The following is a 17,065-nucleotide window of genomic DNA, read 5'->3' on the forward strand; positions in this document are numbered from 1 at the left end:
AAACATCAATACACCCCAAAAGAATTGATATACAAAAAAAATACTTTAAACAAAATACTTGTAAACATTATAAAAAATTTACCAACTCAAGAGAAAAATGATATTTGATTAAAAGATATATATATATATATATATATATATATATATATATATATATAGAGGGAGAGAGAGAGAGAGAGAGAGAGAGAGGTGTTGTTCTTCTCAGAATCACTAAGGGGTCGTTTGGTACGCTGTATTAGAAGAAATAGTCCATGTATTATGTATGGTCTTATTTAGTACTATGTTTGGTAGGAATTTGGGCTTATGTATAACTAATTTGTGGATGGATTAGTTATACAACCTATATGGTATTATAGGATTATTACTAATACCTTCCATTTGGAGGTATTAGTAATACATAGGATATAATACCATAGGATAAGTATATGTAAAGATAAAAATATCCCTCAAATTATTTTAATTATTTTCTTAAGTTTATGTTTTATGTTTGTACTAGTAAATTTATTTAAATAAATTAGCTTACAAATTATTTAGAGAGAGTTATTTGTTACTAAATAAATCCAATACAAATTTGAAATGTGGGCTATTTAACATTTACTAATTAAAGAGGCAAATATATATATATATTTGTGTGGTTTTCTAGTTATTCGTATTTTGAACAATTTTAAAAATTAAATGCATATTAAAACTATAACTTGCAATATTTATGTGTAAATGTAGATGATATATACAATATTACCATTGTTGATCGTCTTTTCGATTTTAATAGTAGATGGTTTATCTTTTTTGAATTGAAAGTTGACATCTTGTGAGTGATCGATTTATTAAGATGACAATTATTTATCCTCAAATAATTCAAGTGAAAAAAATAGCAAACATGACAACGAAATTGTTCTTCTCGTAGCTAGTTAGATGACAATAAAAATAATATTGTCCGGCAATTATCTACCTTAACCCAATTATATAATAATTCAAGGGTATAATTGAAAAGAAGATTTTTAAAGAGTTTTAATCCAAACACAAGATGAAGTGGGAAACAATGAACCAAACACTTTGATAAAAATAAACCTTGCAGTACTAATCCCTGCATTACTAATCCCCGCATTACTAGTTTTTGCGTTACTAATCTTTGTACTAAACGACCCCTTAGGCCTCATTAGAAGAAATAGTCCATGTATTATGTATAATATTATTTAGTACTATCTTCGGTAGGAATTCGGACCTATGTATAACTAATTCATGGATTAGTTATACATCTTACATGGTATTATAGGATGTATTACTAATACCTTGCATTTTGAGTTTAGTTTGTTCAAAATGATTAATCTAGAAACTATTCATGCTTATCTTTAAGTGTGTTCACTATGATATGTATTATGGTTTGACATTAAATAGTCATAATAACATTCGATGATTTCAGCTTTGTCTCTTAAACGATTTTATTTCTACTAGTGTACAATTTATGATCTTGGTTTAGTTATCTTTTTAAATACCCTGTTTTTGTTCTAAATCAGTCCATTTTGGTCAAGCACTTGATTTTCCCCTTTGAATTTTTCTAAATTGAATGAGTATGTTAGTATTGTTCATTGCATCAATGATTCCATCATAGTGTCATAATTATCCATTTCATTTGGAAGTTGAACGAAAATTTATGTTTGGTTCAGTTATGAAAGTATTCGACCTGATCCCCCCTCCTTGTCGTCTTCACTGCTAAGGAAGGATCTGGACCATCGTAAAACACATAATTCTTCATTGAAAAATAGGGGTCTTGGCTAGCTAAAAGAGCATTTCAAGTTTAAGATTTTTTTAGAGGAAAATGTCCTCTTCTTTTGTTGTTTCCAAGTCGTTGGTTCATCGGAGCTCGTTTAAATTAATCTGTCTTATTTAATATTTAGCCGAATTCATCGACTAAATTCAATTTTGGTTAAAATTCTTAATTCACTTGGCCAAGTTTGCAACCCATATGACCATTTTGTAAATTGAATTCCTAATCATTTCAGTTCACCTCTTTTAAGGGGAGAAACCCCTTTCAGACTCCATTTATTGGCTCAAATCAGTTCTAATCTCAGCCCCATTTCCATTTTCAATTGAGAAAATTGTATGAAATAACAAACTATTAATTCAAATTAAATGTTATAGCTATAATTTATTTTAATTGTATTTCGCAGCAAACATCTCCTTTTTTTTGCCATCTAATTCAATATACAATTAGTCATTTTATACATTTCGGTATAAAATGTATAAAATGCGTTTGTGTTTATATAAATCGAGAGAAAAGTGTATATACAAATATAAATACATATATTTTTGTCTTATACACTTATAATTATACAAATATAGTTCTTATTATACAAATTACAATGTATAAATGAATTTATACAAAACTGAACAATTTATATAAAATTAGATGTTTGTAGCAAATTATACAAATCAAAAGCTCCATAGCAAACATAAAATTTGCTATGGAGCGCAATTATGTAAACTATAATTATAACATAGAAATATGATTTTTTATGTTTGTTATATACGTGAAAGTAGCTCTTTCCAATTAACCAAGCCCACTTTTCAATCAGCAAAAACCCAGAGATACGGATACAACAGAACCCATCAGCATACATACGCGTACACCGACCCGAACAGCCAACCTCGTCTTCTTCCCAAAAAATGGAAACTCAGAACAATCCAGCAAACACAGTGAGCCCAGCGCGTGTACAAATCGTTTAGGTGGAAGCATCTCCGTCTTTCGTTCAAATCATACGGTTCCTATCAATTATCCGTTGCAAGTTTCGAGCTGGCAGCCAAGGAATTCAAATTCAAATTTTGAATTCCATTCATCCCTCATTCCCCTCTATATAAGCCTCTTTTCTTCTTCATTGTTAGAGGTTGGAAAGATAGAGATGGGAGAACACGCTTCATACATAAAGAGAGAGATTTTACAAAAAGAGTAAAAACAAGTAACAGAGAAAGACCTCCTAAGGCCTAAGGGGGTTATCGTTCTTCAAGTATACACTAAACATTCTGAGTCTAGATTCCTTCTCGTTTGTTTGTTGTCCACCGGAGTCTGTCAGAGTCTCACTTCAGCTCATCATTTGTTCCAGTCAGAGGTAACTTCTGCCCTATGTAACACTCTCTCATTCTTTCTTTTCGAATCATTTGGAAAAGTTTGTTGGGCTTCGAATATTGCCATGTGTTGTATTTTCTGCTTGATTTCGTGGGTTTCAAGATGATGTTAAATTTGGATTTTCTCGTGATATGTATGTTGCTGCTATCTATTGTTTTAGCGTTGCTGATTCTTTGCTTCTATGTTTAAGCTTATTTAATCCTTTTTTCTTCTCTAGTCTTTTACTGGCAGATGAATTAGTATAAGTGTAGAATTTTCCTTCTAGACTTTAGTCCATTTCTAGCTCTAGTCTTCTTTCAAGTTCCTCTTTTCTGATGGATCTTCATCAGGTTTTGCACTCATGAGTTTAGCTTATGTTCAAAGTGGCATTTAATGCCATGTCCTTTCTTTCAAGTTGTTGTTGTTTCATTAGCATGATCCAGGTTTCTTGTAAGATGCATTAGTTTATTTGTATCCTCATGATTTTGGTTAAGTATGTGATAGCTATAGTGTTGTAGTTTTTGGCTCCTTAGGTTCATTGAGGCAGGGATTCATTTCGATGCAAAAAATGGAGTTGTTACTTGTTAGTTGGATTGTAAATAGACTTCTTTCGGGTTTTGATGGTAGTTTGGGAGATTGATTGAGTCAATGCATATCTTAAAGATGAATTAATCTGCTTTGCTTCAATTGTTTTTAACGTTTTTTTAGTTGTGGATGTATCTGCAATATCCTTTGATTTCTTCACTATTCATTCTCACTTTTGTCAAAGGGGTGTAAATGTAAGCATAAATATTGGCTATTTCCTTTTTGTTTCGAGTCACTGCCACAACACAATAGATGTGTCTAATTTCTGTTCTCGAGTGGCTGGATTGTTGTTTGGGCTTATTTGAAGTTCCAACTCATGATTTAAGATCATAATTCGTCATAGTTCTGCTCTTAATCCAGTTCATAGCTTTATATTTCAGATGTTTCAGATTTCCTGTTCATTATTTGCTTCTAAGTGAGCAAGTTTTTAATAGTTCAATGTTCAACAGATTCATTTCCAGTATGCTTCAACCTTTTTGTACTGTCTCGTTTCGGTTTGGATAACATTCCATTATTTATTTGCTTCTTGGAACCCGAAAGCTGTTGGAATTCTTTCGTTTATATTGCTAATCATCCGTAATACTCATCGTATAGTACATTAAGTAGCCAATTTGTTTATACTATTAGGATTTATTAGCATCCTTGTGAATTTAAATGTGTTGTGTTGTTATCTTTATCAATTTTTTTAAGTATTTGAGATGTATCCAGTTTAAATTTTGTTTTAGTACTGCCTATGATTGAAACCTTGCTGCTCCCGTATCTTTTTTTATAGTCTCTGTTTTCCGCTGATGTTTGGTTCAAATTAGTCACTATCGTGTTGTTTTAAAATGTTTGTGTATTGGGTGCTGATTTTGCATCTCTAGAAATTTTATATCTATCCTTAAATTGAATTTGAGTTATGAGAAAGCATTTTCCTGTCTAGCTAACGTATTAGCATACATTTGCATTCACTATAATATGCCATATTAATAGCATTCTTATTCTTATGTGGTTAGTGTTTGGGCATTGCTGTTATTTTTTTTTGGCTTCAAATGGTCTTTACATTCATTCATGCTATTGATTTCTTTACTCTTAATGCTGCCTTTTGCATCTAATTTGGGAAATTGACTTGGCTTGTTTTGATGATATACAACTTGTTATACAAGCATTGTTAGGCTAATATTTATTAGTTGATATAGCATATTTTGACTTAAGCTCATCTCATTGTCTCATTTTATTTGGAAGTTGAACAAAAAATTATGTTTGGTTTAGCTATGAAAGTATTCTAAATTTCTTTATATCAATTTATCCACTGAAGAAGAGGAAAATAGATGCTAATCCCTTTCCTTTGTTTACTTTGCATGTGAACTCTCTTCGTCTCTCATATGAGTTCATCAGGACTTCCCATTTGCATTTCGTTGGGTTGAAATCCAACATTCTTTGTTCGAGTCAGCCTTGTCAAGAATTGAAAACTATTAATATACAGGTGGAAACTGTGTTGTATACAACTGAAAAGAGGCTCAAACCAGAAGAAGTTTTTCAAAAGAAGCTGAAAAGGGAAATAAAATTGGCCCAATATTCCTGGGCAGCAACAGTTTAGGCCTGAAAGGCCTAAACTCATTCTCTCTCTCTTTGGATTAGTGGATTGTATTTAGTTATTCTTATTTTGATTAATTCTAACTTTGAATACTTAGATTAACTTAATTAAAGAGGAACGAATCACAAATAACAATTACAATAAATTTAATTATGCTCCATAGCTTATAGTTTGCATATTTACGGGCTGTAGCTATAGTTTAAGCTGTCTCGTTTGTATAATTCGCGGATTTGTATAATTCACATGCTTGTATAATTTTTGGGTACATTTATATAATTCAGTTATTTTTGTATAAACTCAAAATAACGAATTAATAAAATTACAAACATCAGAAGTCTAAGCAATTATACAAATTTTGAATTATACAAAAGTTATACAAATTTTGAATTATACAAATGTGTGAATTATACAAAACTAAAAGGTTGAGCCGTGTCATTATAGCTAAAGTAAGTCGTGAATTGTAAGTAAGGCAAACTATAGTTATGTTAAGTACTAGTTTGTTTATACGTGTAATTTTCCCTTAATTAAATGAAAAACTACATGGGTTTCAGGTGAAGCTTGGCAATGAAAAAAACTAATACTTCGAAGAGGGTAACAAATTTCCTTCCATTAGTAATGGAAAAAAAGTTTAGGAGAAACAGGAGGAAACACCAAAAGAGATACAAAAACTCTTGTTTGATTTTTTGAATGCATGTATGTTATTATTTTTAATAGGATTCGAATATTAGATAAAAAATTGATTAGTTTATTATGAATATATTATTAGTAGAATACTGAATACATTTGATAAACAATTTGCATACGTTTTATTTTGGTGAGGCAAAGGGGAATTGATGTAGGGGGAAGGGTAGGGGGCCTTAAGGTGAAGGGGGGGCTCAAGGTCAGGGGGCGGGGCGCGGTGCCTTAAGGTTGGGTGGCGGGGCAGGGGGGACTTAGGGCGTGGCGACGGGGTGGCCACCGGTGGGGGTGGTATCCGGGCACGGTGCCCTATGGCCGGGGGGGCAAGGGTGGCCTAGAGACAATGCGCCTCGAGGCTGGGGGCTGGGCGGGGCCAGCCTCAGGGGACGGTGCCTCGAGGCCGGGGGTGGTCTCAGGGTACGGCGCCTTGATGCCTCGGGGCAGGGTCGGGGAGGCCTCGGGGTACGACGCCTCGAGGCCGATGAAAGGGGTTGAGGCCGCCTCGGGGGATGACACCTCGAGGTCGAGGGGCGGGGCAGGGGAGGCCTCGGGGTACGGCACCTCGAGAACGGAGGGGGTGGTGGGGAAGACATCGGGGCAAGGCGCCTCCAGGTCGGGGGAGGGCGGGAGCGGCCTTGGGGCACGACGCCTCGAGGCCGGGGGGAAAAGGGCCTCAGAGCACGGCGCCTCGAGGTCGGAGACAACCTCGAAGCACAACGCCTTGAGGCCGGGGTGGGAGCGGCCTCGGGGCACGACACCCCGAGGTCGGAGGAGGAAGCATGGCCGGGGGGTCACGGGGTACGACCCCCCAAGGCCGGGGGCGTGGCGTGGCAATATCAGGGAACGACGCCTCGAGGCCTGGGGGCGGGGTGGGGGATGACTTCGGGGTACGGCGCCTCGAGGCTAAGGGGCAAGATAGGGGTGGACTCGAGACGTCTTGCCTCGAGGCCTAGGGGCCAGGCAGGGGCAGCCTCACAGCACGACATCTCGAGGCCGGGGGCGGGGAGGGAGCGGCTTCAAGGCACAACGTCTCACCGTATGGGCGGGGAATGGGCGGCCTCAGGGAATGACGCCTCGAGGCCAGAGGGAGCGGGGGTGGCCATGGGTCACTGCACCTCGAGGTTAGGGGTAGTCTCGTGGAACGATGCCTCGAGGCCGGGGGGCGGCCTCATGGCATGACACCCCGTGGTAGGGGGGTGGCCTAGGGGTACACCACCTCGAGGTCGGGAGGTAGGGTGGGGCTGGCCTCGTGGCACGAATCCTAGAGGCCGGGGGTGGCGTCGGTGCACGGTGCCTTGAAGCTGAGGGGAATGGCCACAGAGGCCTCGGGGTACGACGCCTCGAGGCCAATGCGCGGAGATGATGTGGCCTAAGGGAACGACACATCGAAGCCTCGAGGCGGGGAAGGGTGAGGGTGGCCTCGGGGAACGACTCCTTGAGGCCGGGGTGCGGGGCGGGGTCGGCCTCGAGGCACGATGCTTCGAGGTCGCGGGGCAGGGCGGAGTGGCCTCGGGGAATGGTGCCTCGAGGCCGGGGACAGAGCAGGGGCGGCCTTGGCGCATGTCGCCTTGAGGATGAGAGCGGGGCGGGGGTGGTCTCGGGGCACGACGCCTCAAGACTTGGTCGGGGTGGTGGCGGCCTCGGGGCAAGGGGCCTCGAAGTTGGGGGATAAGGGTGAGGGCAACCTCGGGGAACGACGCCTCAAGGTTGGTGGGTGAAGACGGGGGCGACCTCAGGGCACAACGCCTCGTGGTCGAGGGGTGATGCATGGGAGGCCTCGGTGCACGGGTCCTCGAGGTTAGGGTATAAGGGCGGGGGCGGCCTCGGGGCACTGCGCCTCGAGGCTGGGGGGCGGGGTGAAAGCGGCCTCGGGGCCGGGTGCTTCGAAATCGGGGGATGGGTGTGAGTGGCATCGAGGCACGACGCCTCGGGGTTGGGGGAAAAGGCCGGGGGCGACCTCGGTGCACGACGCCTCGAGACCAGGAGGCGGGTCAGGAAGAGCCTTGAGGCACGGCGCTTCGAGGCCAGGGGCAGGTCGGGGGCGGTCTCGGGGCCTCGAGGCCGGGGGTGGTGCGGGTGCGACCTCAGGGAAAGGCGCCTTGAGGCCGAGGGGCGAGGTGGGGCGACCTCAGGGAAAGGCGCCTTGAGGCCGATGGGCGAGGTGGGGCGGCCTCGGGTCACAGCGCCTTGAGGCTGGGGGGCGGGGCGAAGCGCGGCTGGGTTCGGGCACGACGCCTTGAGTCTGTGGGATAGGGCGGGAGGCAGGGTGGGGGGGACTCGGGGCACGTCACCTAGGCCGGGTGGGGCGGGGTCCCTCATTATATATTTATTTAGTACTGTTGTATATCTCTTCTTTTTGGTTGGTAATATAGGGTTTTTTAATCATTCTACACCTCACCAGATCGTTTATATCGACATTTCTCTTTTGTCTAAATTTAGGTAGTCTATTTTGTTTTTTTAATCAGTTTGAATTATACATATCGCATTCGTCATTTTAAACACGTTTTTTTTCTCTCATTTTGAGTTTTTTCTTGAACTTAACCACTTTATTTAGTTACAAGTTAATCAAATTTTTGCTCAATGTCAATTGTAATGTTTTTTTTTTTTTTTAATTTTGTTTTAGAGTTTTACAGTGAAGTTTCTTGTTTGATGTAGCTTTTTAATTGATATTGTTGTGATATGATTATTATGATCTTTGGCGTTATGGTGTTTTTCCTCTTTCGCGCCTTCACTTATGTTCTTTTAACTTTTTAGAGATCTTGTGGAGTTTCTTTAATGTTGAATCAAATTTTTTTCGGTTGAGTTTCTCTTTATTCTTTCTTTCATTGATGCTCAATTTTATCTAGTTTAAGTTGATTGTTGGTGATGAAGGGAATATATGAGAGAAAGTTCTCAAACCGGATTACGATCAACGCGGAACCAACGAGTTCAGTCGAACAAGGTAACGAGTCTAAGAGAAGGATCAAACTTGAAAGGAATGGACGGGCGTATGCGTTATAGTGAACGCAGACCCCCTGCTTATAAATATGAGATTAGTTATTTAGATTAAAAAAAGATATCGAGAGAAAGTTTTAGCCTTTAAAATGCGTTCCGAAGAGAGATCATAAACAAAGATTTTCTGACGCGGTGCGAGCGCGGGATGGAAAAGACAGAATAAATATCATGATTAGCAGAAGTTATAGTCAAATAATCAATCCAAAATATGGTGGTTTTTTTAAAAACCTGCACAAAGTTTAATTAAAAATAAAATGATTATTTTGAGATCAAAGACGAGAAAACTAAAAATAATATCCATTATGCGATTTTCAAAATTTGACTTATCGAGAGTCGTGATTTGATATATTCACTTTGTTCCTAATTACTTATCCATTTTGACAAATTAAGAAAATACATTTTTTTTTACCTATTATACCCTCAATTCATTACTTTGAAAAAGGTAGAACATTATTAATAACATTTTTATTCATCCACTTCATAATTAATTTGGGTAAAATGGTAAACCCATTATGTTGATCATTGTTTTCTTAATAGGTGTGTCAATTCAAAAGTGGAGGGAGTAACTAGTTAAAGCCTAATTGACTAACTACCACTTAATGAATAAATCCACGGTTGAGGGTAAGCGACCTTAAAAATCAACACCATCATATATGGAATACTAAAGATCTTCATCACCATTTTTTGCCATAATGATATCAACTCTATTTTGTCTATCCCAATATCTAATATCGGGAATTCTGATAAAGTTATCTGACATTATACAAATTCAGAAAAGTACGAGGTAAGATCTAGTTATCATCTAGCAAAAAGCCTAGCTAATACTACTGACCCTAGAACTGAAAGACCTCAAGCCAGTGGTCAGTCTTTCCCAAAATCTTTTTGGACGTTTTTATGATCACTTAAAATAAATATAAAAAACAAATACAAACATTTCCTAAGAAAATGCATTCTTAATGTCCTTCCTATTAGTGTTAATATTTTTAAGGAATTGCATCAAAATTGTGATGTTTGTATGGTTTGTGGCTTAGAAATCAAGATTATATATATTCCTCGAACATGGAATGTGTTAGCTCACAATCTAGCTAAAATTTCTATTTCTTGTATAAATATGATTTCTTGGGATTCTGCCTTCCCAAGTTGTGTTGTAACTGATGCAATGTTGTCTTAAGGACATCTCAAACATATTTTAAAGTAATGCAATAAGGTTTTTTCCTGAAAAAGAAAAAAAAAACCTTTAAGTTAATGATTATTGATTTTTCGACCATAATTAATTCACAGATTTATATAAGTGAAGAAAAATTCAGTAAACTGTACAATTTGAGGTCAAGTAATGTATCCATTTAAAGTATAGAATCTTCACAATGAAAATAGCTAATGAGCATGAAGAAGAATGGGTCGAGGCAATGGAAGAAGAGAATGAAAGGGAAAGTGTTAATGTTAAATAAATTAGATTATCAGAATTAAACATAAAAAATATTAAGAAAAGGAACTTCATCACAGTAATTTCAGACACTACTAAAGTATATCTCTATTTATTTAAGCAAACGAAGCCCTTGTGTGATCTTTGAAAGTGTTATTTTCTCATGTCACCATTTTATTTTTCATTTATTATCAAGTTACAGTCACTTAATTGCATACGTTATTTGTTGTTATAAAAATACAGAGAGGAAGACGAACAAAGCATATATAATTTTGTTCCATTCATCACATATGGTAAGTTTTCCTCTCCTTTTCCATTCTTTCTTACACTTATTTATGATTGTCACCCCTTGATTTCTTTGAGAGTTCATCAGTTTTTGTCTCAAAGTTATTTTTTTTTTACTTTTGAAATGGAAAAGAGCCTAAAATACCCTCGAAGTATTGAAAATGGTATAAAACTATCCTCCATTCACCTATTGGCTCCAAAATACCCTTACCAGTCCACCTTTGGGTCCAAAATTGACCACTTATTTAACGGTTTTAAATTTAAACTATTTTAAAAAAAGTATGTGATGCTCAACTATTGATTATAATTTAATTAATTAATTAATATAATTTATAAACCCACCCATTATTAATTAATCCCCCCCCAAATCCACCTATAAACAAACCATAAACCCTCCTTTCCAACGTTGTCTTCTTCTCGGTCAATGACGCATTGGATCAAAAGGGAAGCATTACAACAAATGGGATTTGATTTTTTGGACTCCTGATGGTTATGTGGTAATTAGATGTTACACATTTTAATAGCAGTTTGAGATCTTTGGTTCATGAATTTTTTGAATTTCAGGCAGTGGTGACAAATCCGGTGTAGGAACCAGACTCCCGACTTGGGATTCAACTTCTGAATCTGAACCTGATACCTAACTTCCAAACTAGAATTCGACTCCGAAACCTAACTCAGAACCCCACCCGATATTGACTCGGTACCCGACACCTTACGTGAGACTCAACCCCGACACCTAACCTAGTATCTAACCTCGAATCCTGACTTGGAATCTGATACTCAAATCAGGATCATCTAACTCTGACCCCACCTGAGACCTGAGAGTTGGGTCTCAAATTGAGGTCGAGAGTTGGGTTCTGAATCGAGAATCAAAGTTGGATCTCGAATTAATATTGGAAATTGTCACCTTAGTCTTGAGTTAGGATGGAAAGTTGCGGTGTGAAGTTGAAAAAAATTTTGAATAATGTTTTTCTTACTTGTTGTAGGTAAGTCTTTTTTTTTCTAAAATTTGAAGAAAATAGGTTGATTTGAAAACATTTTCTAAACTAATATTTAAGTTAACCAAACATCATAAATCATTTTCCAGAAAATGTTTTCCTTGTACCAAACACTTTAATAAGGGTGTCTCTTCCTTAATTTTTTTGTCAAAACGGCATTGCTTCCTCTGCCATTCTTGTGGATTGTTGATCGAAAAGAAATATTCTTGCAATCTCTTTTATATTAATGGAGGAATATCCTTGACGAGATTTCTAGTTCTTTTTCATGTTTATTTGATGTCTTAATTTAAGTTTATTATTGAATTAAAATTGTACCTTTTTGTTATATATTGTCCATCTATGAGATTCATTTAGTTTTGAACGGAAAATATAACAAGTAATTTACTTGAGACGTACAACATGAACGTAGATATTGTAGAGCAAGTTATCAAACATCTAATTGTGTACACCAAACAGAATCTTAAAAACGAAAACAAAAAACAAGAGCATAAACTTGAATGATTATGTTCCAACTAACAAGTTTAATTTTCTGTTGTTCAATTTATGAGCGTTTCTTGCTTCCTTAAACAAAATTAAGTAGCATCATAGAGTTTTTACAACCTGCAACGATATAATCTTACTTCCTAGTACGGAAAAACCATTTGTATAAGGTTCGAAATGGTGAATTGAGGTAGAGTAGACCAATGATCCTGTAGTCATTTGGCCAACTATTGAAAGAAAAAGCTTCAATCGCAGACGACAACAAAGTCGACTAGCTTCAACATAACTTCAGCAGCAAAATCCGAGGGATAATTCAAAAAGTTGAATGATTCAAAAATTTGCACGAAAAAGAGAGCCAATGTTATGTTTCAGATTCAGATGTGATGAAATATTTGGCCTCAATTACCGTTGTAAAAATAGGCAACTTAACCTATTGATCATTTCAGAGGCACCCAATACAGATAAAATGATACAGAAGAATTCTTTGAGCCTACCAAAGAAAATGTAGTTGAATGGGAAACAAAGGGTACTAGTTTGGTGTAGAATATGAATTCGATTGTGGGCCTTACAACATGTATAAGTTGTTCTTATTGACGAGGCAAAATTTAAGAGCTAAATACCAGTTTAAGCCCCTACAGGTTGGTTTCAAAGTAAGCCCGCATCTACCTATTTTCCAGGTAAAATGTTCATTTCTTATGGAGACATAACCAAGAAAAATTTCCATCTAAATCTACAGTTTACTTGCGAGTTGTGTGCTTTTGGTTTACATCAAATTGAGAGAAAGATCACGTAAAGAATAAGGTATCCTGACCCCTTAAAATAAAAATATTAGAATTTAAAATTGAAAGGGAAGAGATAACGTTGCTGCCGACATATAGAAGTGAACAATGTTTTATAGGCAGTTGAGTAAATGGAAGCAACCAAGGTCACAGAAAATGAAAAATTTAAATTTCTAGCATATAGGTTGAGAAAGAAAAAGAAATTGATCTTCCTAAGTTGCTTGGACTCTTCAAAAATGTCAATGAGTGTGTGTCGGATTCACCAAAAGTAGTGTATATTTGACACGGGTGCAACATCAAAGTGAAGAGTCCGCACAACTAAGGCCTATGCTCAACCCGAAATGATTCAAACTTTTGAAAAATGAGTATTTCTGACTAAAGTAGGACAGTTTTTGTTAACTTTAAAATGATGGTAACATCTACCTTCTAGGGATGTCAATGGGGTGGGTTTAAGCCTATGCGGACAGGTTTAAAGTTGTGCGCTGCGGGGCAGGTTGAGGTAATTTTATTAAAATGATGCGTGGCAGGGCGGGTTGCGGGTTTTATGTTTAAGTCTTACTGCTAGGATAGAATTGTTCCATCTTCTGCAATGCTTCTTAGCCCCAAAGTGTTTAACACCTTGGGGGATAACCAGTTGAGTAGAAGTCAAACACTTCCTAAAACTGTTCTCTCCTTCAAATCACTTTTCGCAAGTCAACGGTATCACTAAAGTGAAAGAAGATTACGCTTTTTGATTAACTATAGAAAACTAACAGGAAGCTATCATTAGCAGCAAGGAAAATCATCCAAATTTTATAATATTAGAAGCTAATTAACTGTTATTGAATGATCTCCTCCGTAATTCATCTATCTCCTTAATAAGTGTCAATAAAAAACGATCAATATTTGACAAAATAAGCAGAATTTTGAAACACGTGGCGAAAGAATACTTACAAGCTGTTAACTATTACAACAGGCATTCACCTGAGTTCTAACATCTTCCAATCTTCGTTTGGTAAATCCGGACAAACTAGGCTTTCGATGAAGAGTTCCGCATCCATATACTCGTAAATACTAGTAACCTCTGGATATGTGATAGAGTCATTCTTTGGATCGTATATCGCGAAAGTTGATTTAAACGCGAGCAAAATTTCACCTTTATTATACGTGAAAAGGGGCAGAGAAAGATTATAGTTCTCAGGATACGTGATGGTATACAGTTTTGTCCAAGATGCTTTAACTCCATATTCCTTCATTACCCACACATCAGAATGACAGAGGACCGAAAGATCACTTCCCAACAATCCAAGCTTCAAACCTCCTCCTTTGATGTCCCTGGGCAGCTCCACCTTCCCCATTTCTCATCAACCAAATCAATAGACGTGATGCCCCAAAAGCGTCTATGCTTAGTAATCCAATGAACTTTACGATTCACAAACTTAGCCGAACCACAGTAACTCACCCCAGGTTTAAAATCTTCAAGTGTTTTCAAAGAATCACTGTTTAAACTATATATTGCGGCCTTGAAAATGTTACAAAAAATACCCACTACCTTATAATCGTCATGAACCTCATCATATCCAAAACCACAAATGGACCAACACTCATGTATCTGTGTAGGCACTTAGTCAAACACTTTGTTGAACTTTCTAATAGATGGATTCCATATCATCAACCCATCGGAAAGACAAACCAACCCATTAACAGAACCCGAAATATAGAGACGTTGAGGTGGATTGTTCATGGGACAATCCAAATCAAGTGCCTCATTAACAGAGTTATGAAATAAAGAGCTAACAGAACAATATTTAATATTAATTAGTATATTGTGTATCCAATTGCAACAAAGATATATGGCGGGTATATATAATCCTTAGCAGAAAAACTAAGATGGGTTTTCACAAATTCAGGGCTGGAAATCAAATTAAACCAATATTTGGAAACATATTTGAACTGTAAGAGGTATTTAACTAGAACCCTTACAAGAATTGCTATGATCAGTTCTTCTAGCAAACTCCCCATTGAATCTTTGCTTGGAATTTCAGTACCCTTTCTCAGTTCCCACCCTTTTGGCCGTCGATGAGAAGCTTCAGCTTTCATTTTGGTTTGCACAAATTCAACAAAAAATTGATCGAAAGCTGAATTTGCACAAAATTTTTGCTGCTGGTTATATCCTGCTCTTATATATCTCTCTTTATTTATTTTTTTGGTTGATAATATAGGGCTTATTTTGATGCAAGAGATTGTTTATGTGGACATTTCTTTTTGTCTAACTAAATTTAGGTGATATAAACATATTTTTAATAAGATTTTAAATATATTTGTTGTATTCGTCATTTTTAATAACTTTTTTTCTTCTTTTGAATTATTTCTTGAATTAACCACGTGATTTTGTTGAGAGTTGATCAAATTTTTGTTCAATGTAATTGTTACGTCTTTTTAAAATAATTGAGATTTTTTTTTGTTGAGTTTCTTTTTTGACGCAATTCTTTTATTGATACAGTTGTGATGCTATGATTTTTGGTGCTAACGTTAGTGTTGCTCCTCTTTCGCGCCTTCACTCTTTCATCTTTTGAATTTTCTTTTATGTTCCTTTTCTTTTTAGGGTTCTTGTGGAGTTTCTTCATTTTGAATCAAATTTGTATCTGCTGAGTTTTCTCTTTGTTCTTTCTTTTGATGATACTCAATTTTTGACAGTGAATTCAGTCAACGTATAATTATGTTTCTTTGTAGTTTAAGTTGAATTCTGACGATGACTTGATGAAGGGAATTTATGCGAAAAGGTTCTCGAATCAAATTACGACCAATGCAAAATTAACGAGTTCAGTCGAACAAGGCAACGAGTCTAAGGAAAGGATCAAACTTAAAATGAATGGACGAGCATAGGTTTTATAGTGAATGCGGAACCCTGCAATATGAGATCAATGATGGCATGAATGAGTTTTTTCTCAAACGGAAATGACATAGATCAGCCAAACTTTTAACAGATAAGCTGAGCCATTTTTCAAAGTTCGATGACATATTTGAGCCTTTTGTCTAGGTAAATTAACAAGTTCTTTCTCCAGCTTTTGCTTCTCCTCCAAAGGCATTGACCTCTTGCTCAGACCATTAGCACTTGGTGCAGATTTCGCTAAAACCAATATTTTTTTTATAGTGATAGTATTTCAAAAGTTTTACTATGTAGAATTTAATATATACATAACCCATCTTCAAACTAACTACTAAGCAAGTCCTACTGTTCTATTTTACGAGTTTAACTAATATTCACTGACATAGTAGATTTTTTTTACACGATTAGATAACTTAATGGGCAACCAGTAAGTTTTAAGCATTTTAATTTTCTTTTAAGTTTCAATTATAGGAAGGGAAAATTATAGTACAAGGTAATTAGGACTACATTTATTGTATGATCATGTTTACCAAATAAACAGATGATTTCATACCTTCTTTGTTCTATTTTTTTTTATTTTTTTTGTATAATTGTTTTGAATTTGGATCTTCTCTCAATCAAGACATAAATGCTTTTCTCTATGTATGAAGCGTTCATCAAATATGATGCAAGATGATGGGTATAGAATTAGGGCTAATGGGTAATGAAATTAGGGCTGATGGGTTTTCACATTAGTTGGGTTGGAGTTTACTAAATGGGTCAGATATAATACTAAATAGAAAAGTAATTTTTTAATTTAAAATAAAAATATATGCACATGGAGTCATGTAGGCACCGCCACATTGACTAATAAAATGGTGACATGATAAGTTAACTGTACAAGGGCAACATGTGTCCAAAGTTGGATGGTAAGGACAAATATATCAAAAAAGTATGACGAATGGTATATATGACCATTTTCTAAGAGTACAAGGACAAATATGACCTTTTTCCGTAATAATAATAATATATAATTACGATTTATATTTAATTGATTAGCCATTTTATTATATTTTTACTAGTAAAATTACCTGCGCCTCGCGTGGAAATTTAATATCACGGAATTTATAAAATAATACTTAAAACCTATCAGTCATTAAACTAAAACACTATATTATCTTCCATACTAGATTACGTAGTAACGAGCATTAATAATGTAAAGGAAAATGAAAATTATAACATCTTATCATCTATCTATATATAATAGGAGAGGAAAAACGCCACATGTCATCACCAGAAAAATAGATTTTTTAAAATTA

At 36.7% G+C, this 17,065-nt stretch overlaps 2 protein-coding genes across 2 annotated transcripts; one reads left to right on the top strand and one right to left on the bottom strand.

Annotated features, from left to right (window-relative positions):
• Positions 1 to 6,282: 6,282 nt before the first annotated feature.
• Positions 6,283 to 6,819, top strand: LOC125827314 (uncharacterized). Its single transcript, XM_049506621.1, has one exon. It carries the CDS (start codon positions 6,283 to 6,285, stop codon positions 6,817 to 6,819), a length of 537 nt encoding a protein of 178 aa, XP_049362578.1.
• Positions 6,820 to 13,857: 7,038 nt separating this feature from the next.
• LOC125827315 (F-box/kelch-repeat protein At3g23880-like) lies at positions 13,858 to 14,235 on the bottom strand. The gene has a single exon (XM_049506622.1). The coding sequence runs from the start codon at positions 14,233 to 14,235 to the stop codon at positions 13,858 to 13,860; it is 378 nt and encodes a 125-aa protein (XP_049362579.1).
• Between the last annotated feature and the right edge of the window lie 2,830 nt (positions 14,236 to 17,065).

Source organism: Solanum verrucosum, unplaced genomic scaffold, assembly GCF_900185275.1.
Source record: "Solanum verrucosum unplaced genomic scaffold, falcon-dt-bn FXZP01000106.1, whole genome shotgun sequence".
NCBI classification, from domain to species: Eukaryota; Viridiplantae; Streptophyta; class Magnoliopsida; order Solanales; family Solanaceae; genus Solanum; species Solanum verrucosum.